Genomic DNA, 11883 nt, shown 5'->3' with positions numbered 1-11883 from the left:
TATGGAACTATAGAATTGTGTGTAATCAATAGGCTTGGCAAAATTCCCTGCGAAGTCAGGTCCCTGAGGGGCCTTGCTCCGATCGGGGTGAGAATTTCCGGTGGGATCAAACCGAGTACCTCTTTAGGATCCTGACCCTGCCTCCGCCCCGATTAGATTTTTAAATACATATATATTAGATATTTTAGTTTTTTACATTTAGCCTAGTCTAAACTCAACTAAAATGTCCAAACTCAAACTATAGAAATTTTTTTAAAAAAAAAAATTAAAAATGTCACCAACAAAGGAAAAATGGGGATTCTTCGTCAAGGATGGGGTAATCAATTCCCCATCGGAGGCGGAGACGGGGAATCCGCCTTGCCCCAACCCATTTTCAACCCCAGTAATCAGTCCTACAAAATTGAAAACTAATATCACCGAAATAGGAAAATCAACAAAATATTCTCAAAATTTCGATCCCGTTTAAATCTCAAAATTTCAAAGTTTTGATGGAAATGTAAACTATGGAGCTCATAAACAAAACCGGTAAGTAAACTAAAAAAGAAAAGTCATTTTAATCCCCACAGGTTTGTATTTAGTTCATTTCAATTATGCACTGTCCCTGTCTTTTATATTTTAAATGCTTTGACTTTGTTTTTTTCTCTTTAAGAAAAAACATGATTAAAATTTCACGCTACAGCTAATTACAAAAAGTGATTTTTCCCAAAACATATATGTGTATATATAATCTAAACAGAAATCTAGTACTGAGAGTAGTGAATGGTCTAATAAAGTTAAATACAACTTCAATTTATATGTTTTGAGTTTATTTTACTAAAAATAATTTATACTTTCTTGTTAAGTCAACTGCCTGAACACAAACAAATCTTGTAAGTTATAGTATATAATCAAATGTATTAATTTTCTATCCATATTTTCATATGTCCATCCATTCGAAAAACATTAGATATGAATTAATATTTAAATTATATCATAATATGTTTACGAAATACAGCAAATATATGAACATTTTTTTCTGCACTAGATTTGTAGATTAAAAAGTGGTTCGAGGAGTTGGATTTGAATTTACATAAATTTATGCGGTCGTGGTTCGATCTCTAACTTTTGACCATTGTATTCTCTCTTTTGAATATATACGCTCTACTTGGAATGTGGAGCGTTGCGAAGGTTGTTGAAGTTAAAGTCTTCAAACAATATTTGTATCTTCAAAAGACTTAAATCTTCCAGAGTAATTTAGTTTCTAGAAGTTTAAGAAGTCTTCTAATAGTTGAAAAATTATCTATAATTAAGATCTATTTGGAACTTAAATTTTTTAGCTCAAAATAAAGAGGAATTTCTCTATTTATAGAGTTTTCATGGTACAATGTGGTCTTGGACTTGGTTCGACATTCACGAACCCCTTGGCCAAACAAATTGGATTTTTGGGCCAAAAGAGCTTTTTTTCCCCCTTAATTGAACATGGGCCCAAAATATTAAGACCTACAATCAAATCCAACTAGTTTATTTGATTAAATAAGGGTTTACGAGATAAATAATAAATTTTTAAGTTTCATTTGAAAAATTGCAAAAAAAATTCAAAATCATAAAAATAGAAAAACGATTTTTTAAACTAAAAAAAATACTAATTAACAAATATCTAAATTACCCTTGCACATAAAACCTGATAAAATCATACATCACAAACAAAATCAAATTCGAAGAAGCTAATTCAACGCATATACACTGTAATATTATGCAAATACAGTGTAATATTGTATTACATTTGTAACGACCCAAGTTCAGGAGGGGTACATGAATGAACCGGTATCACATCCGAACGAGAGGGATCCTGAGGACATGAAAGTATTGTTAAGAAATGCTTCAAAGAATTGAAAGTTACTATCTATACTAATAAGATGCACATTCCTTTTCGGTTGCTCAATTATAGAAACTTCAAAATTAAGCGTAGCTTGGAGCAATCTATGTTGGGTGACCTCTTGAAAATTTTCCTAGGCCGAATCTGAATTCCGAATCAATCTACAAATAAGAGAGAGATACATATGAGATATTTGCAAAGAAAAATTATGAGAGATTATTTATTTAAATGGAAAAATATATTAATCAAAATCTGAGGTTTATTTGGAGAGAAATATTTAGGGAGAAAAACTATAAAGGATTATTCGTTTAAATGTTTTTATTTAATCAGATTATGATAAAAACCAATAACTCAATAGTTAATAATTATATTGTATATATAAATGTTAATAACTCAATCGTCAACAATTGCACGGATCAGATTGGGCATAAATAAAGAATTAAAAAAGTTTAGCTCCACAATGGATTTGCTAAAAATCTTATTAAAGTTCGGTTTTGCTATTTTTCTAATTGAAACTTGTTATATATTCAAATTCTCTGTTGAATAATCTGATGAGGACAAGTCGACTTTTAATTAGTCTTTAAATTGATAATTTATCATTTTTGTTATCAATTTGAGAAATTATGTGACAATTATGATTGATCCAAAATTTTACATTCGACCATCACTAATGTAAATTTAAGAAACTTTAACTTGGTTAAATGCGAATTTATTAATTTCAATATCCTTTTGTCATTTTTGTGTTTCTAAAACTTCATTAAAAATATCATTCTACATCAACATCCTACCCATATTTCTAAAAACATTTAGACGATTGGGAAAGATCATTCCTTATGCACGAACCGAATTGAAGGTAAATTAGAAATAGAATCACATGCGATACTCTGCCATTTATCCTCGCAGTATACTTTTGGAAAGGAAAAAAACAACAAAAAACAAAAAACCCATTTTAATTTCTAGATTTTGAATCTAGTTGTCATTTGGTCTCTTAAAGTTCCTTTGATTGACTAAATTAAAGAAATCGATGTTCTTAACAAAAATTATTTTTATTTATTTATTCTGTTTATGATAAACTATTTAAAATCAATTTTGAATTCATCTAAAGGCTATTTTGAGTAGTGTCAAATAATTTTTTTTTTAAATTACTTATTTTTAAATAAAGTATGAGGCGTCTAAGGTAAGAAGTTGGTAATTATAATCATAGTTATTATAGTTAGATTATAATAGTGTGTGTTTGTGGTGTAGATTATTGTAGTTTTAGTTATAATAGTATGTGTTTGAGATGTGAACTATTTTAGATTGAGAATAAACTAGTAAACACTGTAGCAAAATAATAAAAAATAATCGAATGTAAAATAGTAGAAATTGTACCAAATAGTAAATACTATAGCAAATGAGAGTTTTGAAATAATGTTGACTGTAGCTAATTGGAGAATACAAAATAATATTTACTGTAGCAAGTTAAGTTGTGGTTATTATAGTCTTAAGATATTTCTTGTCCCAAACACAACCTTAAGGGTTAATTCGAATACACCTTTAGTTTTGAAATGTTATACTCTTACTCTCAAGCTTCAAGTTTAATTTTAATTCGATCATTAGTTTTCAATATGTATAATTAACCTTTAAGTTTTGTTTTCACTTAGCCTCTAAATTTTGATATTGTACCATCTAATCCCAAGTTATAAATAATGTTCAATTTGGTATTTGAAGCTAATATTTAGATAACGAGTAGAGATCAAGCCAAAATAGACACAACTGACATAATGTTTGTCTTATCAATCTCAAAATCAAATATTTGATTCTCCCTCCTTAGATATTGTAATAAAAAAAAAAAGAAAGAAAAAGAAAGATGAAAAATAAGTGAAAACTATTTTAATTATAGTTAATTTGATATTTTTAAATTTTTTTATTAATATTAATATTAACATTAAGGATTTAAAGTGAATATCTAATGAAAACTCAATTTTACAAGTATATATCTTGAAATCCTATGGACCACGTCGAAACAAAACTAAAAAACCAAAAGTAAAAATGTAACATTTTGAAATATAGAGACTAAATAAAAATCAAATTCAAATCTTATGGGTAAAAATATAACACTTTGAAACTTATAAACTAAATAAAAACTAGATCAAAGACCTAAAGATCAAAATAATATTTTTCCTATATTTTTAATTTATAATTGGTACATGCTAGATTGCCTCCATCTTCAAGCATCCTCCTTAATTGGTACATACCACTCTTTCATGCATCATCTTTAATTGCATAATTTAAAAAGTTAAAAAATACAGATATTTTTTTCAATAAAAAAAAACAAAAGTTTCCACATGTCAAACATTGATTGGATAATTATGGGTAGTGTAGGCAATTCATATTAAATCCGAGAAATATGTTTTTATTGGGCAATTCATATTATATTTCTGAAAACTATTTCCAAATTATGTCATCCAAATAAAGCAAATCCTTAACATCAGTATACATTTCAATATATCCATATTTTGAATTTAAAGTTTTAAAATATAAAGTTATGTCAGACAAGATAAAAACGATAAGAAATATATTATTTTATATTATAAACTCATTATTTTTATTTAATTAAAATATGCATTATACGATATATCAAATATTACAAGACGTTATAAAATAATAATTATAATTTATTTTTAATACAATCTAAGAAAATTTGAACCATCGCTCAAATTTATATAACATAAAACAAATTTATAAATATATTATTAACAGAAAAATGATTTAAATTGAAATTTAATTTCTGAATATACAAAAAAAAAAAATATAAAATACAATTATGTTTTCATCCCATCCCTTTGTTTTCAAAATATTTCAGAATATTAAAAAAAATTATATTTTCAAAATTTCTACCAAAAACGCCCTCACTAAAATCCATTAAGTATTTAAAAAAAAAAATAATAAAAATACATCGTGATTACATCCAAAGAAGGGCTACTCTGTAATTTAGCGAAATAAAATTCCTTTACCATTTAGCTTCCCACTTCGAGCAAATAGATTTGTTTGATCAGACTTCAGAGTGGCCAAGAGGGAGGGTCCTGAGTTTCAACAGCTTCAAAGTCCAAGGTTAGTCTTCTTCGTTAATCCTCCGATTTCGACGAACCCTAATTTGGCAATCTTCTTGGCTTTCAAGAACCATGATCGCTTATTATTTTCGTATATGATTCTGCGTCTGCGCTTGTTATCACTACAATACTCGTAGGATTGTATTGTTGTAATGTTTTTTCACCCTAGATATATCTTATTTTGTGGATAAATATTCTCAATTGACTGGTGTTTCAATTGGAAACATAATGGGAGTTGCATTTCCAGGTCCTGTCGACCTCTTGTCTGGCTACCAAGGAAACCGGGGTTTTGTTTCGAGAAATTAATATTTGAAGCCTTACGACGGTTGGTAGTTGATGTAACCATAGATTGTGTTTGTTAATTTCTCGGTTCTTGGGCTAATTCATCTTAATGTTGATCCCATATTGCATTCTGTCTACTGATTTAGTTGCGAGTTGAATGGATACTATCTGGATTGATTGTCAGAGCTATTCATTTGAATTACAAAGCTATGAATATGATGACAATATTTCTGGAAAGTTGATTATTCCTTTTCCATTTTCAATTTAAAAAAGTTCATAACATTTTTTTATTGCATATCCGCGTATGCAAGTACTATTTTCCCTGAGGCCTTAAAAGAGTAGATCATTGAAAGCGAGGATTTAAATGGTTCTTCATATTTGAGTCAAGTTTCAACAGATTTTTGAGTTAAGAAGAAATTTCTTGATGTATTGTATGGATCTATTTAATCTACCTTCTTATGGAAATTCTATTGTACTATTCACACTTTATCTACAATCATCAATACTTGGCTTGTCAATAATTTTTTTGACGAACAATTAAGCTTAAGGTTTTATAACAAGCCAGTTCAGCTTATAGTTTGAAAATTTCCACTTATCCTCTGGTATCAATCCAATGGTCGTGCAGGCAGGACCTTTCTTTCTTTTTCATGTTTGTTTTGAAGATAACTCTTGGTTTTGTTTGCTGTATGTTTTGTGTGTGTGTGTATTTTCCTTAGTTAATTAACGACTGCTTTTGGTTTGCAGGTTGCATGAATTTCTCTGGTCAGGCTTACATCAGAGAAAGAATGCAACTTTGGTTGCCAAATTTACAATTTTAGGAGTTTTAAAATTGAGAAAAAAGTTGAAGAATTGCAATTAGGTCATTATGGAGTCTTTATGGAAACTTCTATATTTGCTGGAGCCTGCACCTGCCACTCTCATTGTGACTGCAGTGGCTGTTACATTTGGATCTGCTTTCCGGGCCCTAAATTATGGGAAGGAAATGGAGCGAAACCGTGACTTTTCAGAAGCATCTATTACCTTAGACAGATCCCAAGCGCTAATGATCCCAGTTATGAGTTCTTGCAGTTTGCTTTTGATGTTCTACCTGTTTTCTTCCGTGTCCCAACTTCTTACTGCATTCACAGCAGTTGCTTCTGTTTCATCCCTCTTCTTCTGTTTATCTCCTTACATGGCCTATTTAAAGTCTCAGTTTGGATTGGCTGATCCCTACGTATCAAGGTGTTGTTCCAAGTCATTTACACGTATTCAAGGGTTATTGTTGTTGGCATGTTCTGGTTTAGTTGCAGCTTGGCTTGTTTCTGGGCATTGGATACTAAACAATTTGTTAGGAATTTCAATATGTGTTGCATTTGTCAGCCATGTACGTCTCCCTAATGTTAAAATATGTGCAATGCTCCTAGTTTGTCTCTTTGTATATGATATATTCTGGGTCTTCTTCTCTGAGAGATTCTTTGGGGCAAATGTAATGGTATCTGTAGCAACTCAGCAAGCATCAAATCCTGTTCACACAGTTGCTAATAGTTTGAGTCTTCCTGGGCTGCAATTGATAACTAAGAAGCTGGAATTACCTGTCAAGATAGTTTTTCCAAGGAACTTACTTGGTGGAGTCCTTCCAGGAAAAAGTGCCACTGATTTCATGATGCTTGGTCTTGGTGATATGGTATGCAATTGTATTTTCCTTGCATTATCTTTATTCATATAATTTCCTCCAGCAACAGTTGTTAATATTCTTGTTTTCTTCAGTTTTGCAAATCCATTTGTATGTTCATCTTTCATTAGAAAGACCTCATGAAATTAGCAACCTGTTGTTAAAATACAATTACAATGTTAGTGGACATTTGGCCCACTGAGTGGAGTTGATAAGTCGTCTAGGGTTAAGATATTGGAGTTAGTAAATTTGTGTTTAGGGTGAGTTATAAAATTGAGTTCCTTGATAATTGTGAAAAGTAGATTAAGAAAGTAAGATGGAGTTACTTGGTAAATGTGGAAAGTACAAATAGAGGGGAAGATAAAGTTCCTTGGTAAATGTGAAAAGTATAAAAAAAATGGGAAGATGGAGTTACATGATAAATGTGCAAGTTCAATAGTGTTTACTATTAAAGTTGAGATGTTTACACCAACTTAAGAAGTTGGTGGGCCAGACAACCCCTTAATGAAGGTCAGAAAATCTTGCAGCTCAATGATATGCTATATTATATCATTATTTGAAGTGTTTGTTTTTTGCTTGCATCTGGATATTTAGGGATCTATTTCTGTAAGATTTTCTATCTATAAAATGAAACAATCCTTTTCATCCGAGTTAATGAAATATCCCAAAACTAGGGTTTCATGTTATAGAATTGCTGCAAACTTGGGAATTGCTCAGTTGGTTAAAGCATATATCCTTGATAAGAAAAAAAAATGAAGAGATTTGAATTACATACATTTGTCTGTATATGTACAAGTTCAATAGGAATATCTAATATCATTGAAAATATGACATTACAGAGGGGATGTAAGTCTAAATGCATACCAAGGAAAACTTAAACTGTACAAAAAGGAGCATATGTTTCCTCGGAGTAACAAAAGGAAAACATCCCGAAAGTGTCCAGTGGATCTTTCATCATCCTTAAGAACTCTTCCATTTCTCTCTAACCTATTTCAAGAAAAGAAAAGAAAAGAAAAGAAAAGAAAAAATCTGATAATGAATTGAGTCCAAAGAATCTTTTTGCATGTTGAAAGGGTGTCTACCAAATGTAGAAGAAAGGAGGACTTCTTACATATCTGAGAAAGGTTGTTTGGAATTAGAGGAGAGGAATGTGATGTCTCGTCTTTTTGCACATAAGCCACCAGCCTACGATGAGCACTGAGCATGAAGTTAGGGTGTCTAGCTTGTTGTTTGTTTATTTTATTTTTAATGTTATATGGTCATATCTAACTGTTTAATATTTGTATTTATAGTTTATGAGTAACAATAGTCTTCATTAATAATTGATATACAAAAGTAAGGGGAAGACTCCAGCCACTTAGTCACATCTGGTTTATTTCTGTGGTGACATTGTTATCAAATATTTTCTTCTTGTTTCGTTGAATGTGATGGCAGCTATGCTCTCAATAAAATTTGTGCTACTTGTTTTGGATGTTAACCTTCTGAGGTGACTTTGATGCTTGAGGATTCAACATAGTATTTGATCTTGGAAACGGTGAACCCAGGGCAATGATCTGATGAATGTAGGAGGTGAAGAAAATAGTTTTGCATTATTTAAAAACTTGAGGTAGAAAATATTGTGTGGGTACAATTGGCAGTTTAAACATTCCCTAGCAACTTTATACAATGTTGTAGAAGGTTTCGTTGTGAATTCCATTCCATTCCATTTTGTTATGTGATGGTGATCAGTTCTATTATATTTCTAAGGTGTTTTCTTAACGTTGGTTCTTTCTCATCGTAGGCAATTCCTGCCATGTTTCTAGCTCTAGTTCTTTGTTTTGACCACCGGAAAAGTAGGGATACAGTCAATCTCTTGGATATCCACACAAGAGGCCACAAGTACATTTGGTATGCCCTGCCTGGATATGCCATTGGGCTGGTGACCGCTCTAGCAGCTGGCATTTTGACTCACTCACCTCAACCTGCTCTATTATATCTGGTATTGCCGTTTCATCTTTTCTATTTCATTCATGTATCTTATAATGGTTAGGTTATTGGAAAAAGATTTCTGCTTCTCTGTTCTCCTCCACATTTCTGAAGTTATCAAGTTAGTTAAATGACATTTTTAGAGAGCTTGGAGTTTTGGGATTTTTTTACATCCTGAGTTACTGTTCTTGTAAATTTTCTCCCTCATAAAATAATACATTAACGCTAACCTAAACATAGAAAGATTTCTTGTTGAAAATGCGAATATCCACATCTGCAATTGTAATATTACATTCTCAATTTTTTTCCTCCCAAAATATTACATTCTCAATATATTAACACATTATATCTGATATGTTTCCTATCCTAGGTCTTTTGTCTTTTGGGAATATGAAAGAGTCCCTGGATCATTTTACATCCAGTTATTGTTGCTATCGATACTTCACAATACATTATAACCGAGATTTTTTCTAGTTAGCTGTGAGAGCCTAGCTAGAGATATAATAAAATTATTCATAGAGAATATTAGTATGGTTATTAGAAGGAGCATATTAATAAATAGGTAGTAAGTTTGTTAGGACTTTTAGTTATAAATAGAGGGAGCGGGTTGGGAAGCAAGGGTGTGAAGAATTTTGTAGAGATTTCTTTTGGGAAAATTGGGAGGACTAGCCCTCTCGAAAGGCTATGATATATGTCGTAGTTTCTTCATGGATATTACAATATATAATTCTATCTTTAGTATTCTTTCTGTTCTTTGCATTTTTTGAGTGTTCTTGTTAGGAGGTATTCTAACCGTAGCTTTTGGGGTATTTTGATAACGAGATTGAGAGAGATCCTTGGATTGCTTTACATCCTGAACTATTGTTTGTTGTTATGTGTACTTTCTGAATCGTACCTTTGGGTTACTTATCTGCTAATTACGCTTGTATTCGTAATGGTATCTTCAGGTGCCTTCTACATTAGGACCTGTTATTGCCATATCTTGGATAAGGAAGGATTTTGTGGAGTTATGGGAAGGTCCCTCGCTGAACCCCAACGATAAAGTAGTAGAAGTAGTTTGAATCACTCACCTCTTCCGCGCAAGCCCCCCTTTTGTTCATGAAGATGAGTTGTAAAGTCATTTGCTGTATCAAATGCTTACCCTTTGAAAACATTTGTCATTTGTATGAAATTGAACGCCTTACAAAAATTCTGTTTAAATGCCCAACTCATTAGTGAAAAGGGTCAAATGCTACAATTCTGGTGTGGATGATGAGGGGAAAAGAAAATTATTACACGTCGACTTCATTCCCACTTTTGAAAGAGAATTCTTGAAAATTCGATGATGTATCTGGGGACATTTGATATATGGGTATGCATCCCTAATGTTTATATATATTAAACACTATTATCTTTTGATTTTCACAAAAAATACTCAAGATTTTGGAATTTTTTTTCTCCTTTCTTTCTTTTTAGTTGGCCATTGGGAACTTTTGGATGCAGTTCGCAAATTTTCCTAATGATTTTAAGTAAAAAACAGAGGCTTAAAAACTTGATAAAAATGAAAGTTGAATCAAATTTGAGAAATCTCAAACTTTAGAGTCTTCGTGCATGAATGAAGATGGATGTAATTTTTAAGACAGATGTGCCGCGATGGACGTTGACCCTTTTTTTAAAATAAATAAATAACACGGATAATGTTTTGAACGATTTTTTTTCTCCCCTTTTTCCCAAATGATCTTAGCTGGGAGACGTAGAACAAAAATTTGTTTATCTGCATCAAGCTTGCGAGGGGCTTATTCAAGACTTATTCGAATTACTCAACAAAAAATAAGAGCTTTGGCTTCAGCTTATCAGGATAGAGGTAGATAAAAAAAGAAATTTTCAGTAGTTGTGGATCGCTCAAATAAATGCAGTATGATCCAATAAGGTAGACTTCAGTTATAGTAGGTTCATATACGGTCTGTACAAGAGGCTGTCGCTTCTTAATCATAAAATACTTGCCCAAATCGCTATATTAAATAGAAATCATCTTTTATATGATTTCCAATGAGATCATAAAATAAGAAGATTGGAAAGAATCTAGCAGAATGCTTAAAATGGAGTTCTCTAGAGAATGAGCTCCGAGAAGATAGAGTAGAAATTAGTATGATAAAATATGATAATATGATAAAGTGGTCAAAATGAGCAAATATGTTCAATAAAAAAACGATTTATTCTTCTTCCACTATTCTTTTTTTAAGGGGTTTTTGTTTTTGGAACAGACGTCAGTGTTTTGTTGACGCCTCAAATCAAGCTTTTGTTGCGACATGCTATGTTTTCTCCCCCATTGCTAGTAGATTGACCTTTATGTTTTTTTTTACTTCCTCTCACAAACGTATGAAATCTAACCTATTGCTTACGTCATATTTTACTCTCGCATTTCATAACGTATCACGTTATGGATGAGAATGTTTATTGTTATAACCATTTCTATCGCGATAAAATTTTTTTGTTGTGTTTTCTCCATTTTTCTCACAATTTATTGCACTTTTTTATGAGAAAAAAGAGAGATTGTGATAGAGATAATTATCGTGTTAGGGCTATACATGGTCATTCTTAACGTGATAAGGTACAAAATGCGTAAGCTGGTTATGTTTTCTCCAATTTTCTCATAGTTTGTTGTGATTTTATTTTAATTGCGATAGGGATGACCATCACATTAGAGATAACGCAATAGCAAAAAAAAAAAAAGAAAAAGAAAAGAAAAAAAGAAAAAGAAAAAGAAAAAGAAAGAAAAGAAAAGATTTCATACATTTGTGAGGGGTGAGTCAAAAAACATAAAGACACTTGCAAGGAGGTCATCCGTACAAAAACCTCAGTTCGAACCACATAATTGTGATCGCCAACACATCTATATACCAGTGATATAAATCATTATTTTCATTAGCTACGTGATTTTTAAGTTTAAATACTATTTTAGTCCCAAAATTTTTGGCTTCGGTTCATTTACCCTATATTTTCATTTTTTGTTTATTTTGGTCATTGTGCTTTCAAAATAGTCATTTTGGTCCATGGAC

General features: G+C 31.3%; 1 protein-coding gene across 2 annotated transcripts; it reads left to right on the top strand.

Annotated features, from left to right (window-relative positions):
- The first annotated feature begins 4812 nt into the window (after positions 1 to 4812).
- Positions 4813 to 10235, top strand: LOC120084142 (signal peptide peptidase-like 1). 2 transcript variants are annotated; one of them, XM_039040046.1, is made up of 5 exons: positions 4870 to 4948; positions 5195 to 5272; positions 5974 to 6892; positions 8661 to 8858; positions 9793 to 10235. In XM_039040046.1, the coding sequence occupies exons 3-5, from the start codon at positions 6095 to 6097 to the stop codon at positions 9904 to 9906; spliced, it is 1110 nt and encodes a 369-aa protein (XP_038895974.1). In that variant the 5' UTR covers positions 4870 to 4948; positions 5195 to 5272; positions 5974 to 6094; the 3' UTR covers positions 9907 to 10235. The 2 variants fall into 2 exon arrangements, with proteins under 2 accessions (XP_038895971.1, XP_038895974.1); XM_039040043.1 differs by lacking the exon at positions 5195 to 5272 and having other exon boundaries at positions 4813 to 4948.
- The last annotated feature ends 1648 nt before the right edge of the window (positions 10236 to 11883 follow it).

Source organism: Benincasa hispida, chromosome 1 (genome assembly GCF_009727055.1).
Source record: "Benincasa hispida cultivar B227 chromosome 1, ASM972705v1, whole genome shotgun sequence".
NCBI classification, from domain to species: Eukaryota; Viridiplantae; Streptophyta; class Magnoliopsida; order Cucurbitales; family Cucurbitaceae; genus Benincasa; species Benincasa hispida.
This window is presented reverse-complemented; position numbering and strand designations above follow the sequence as displayed.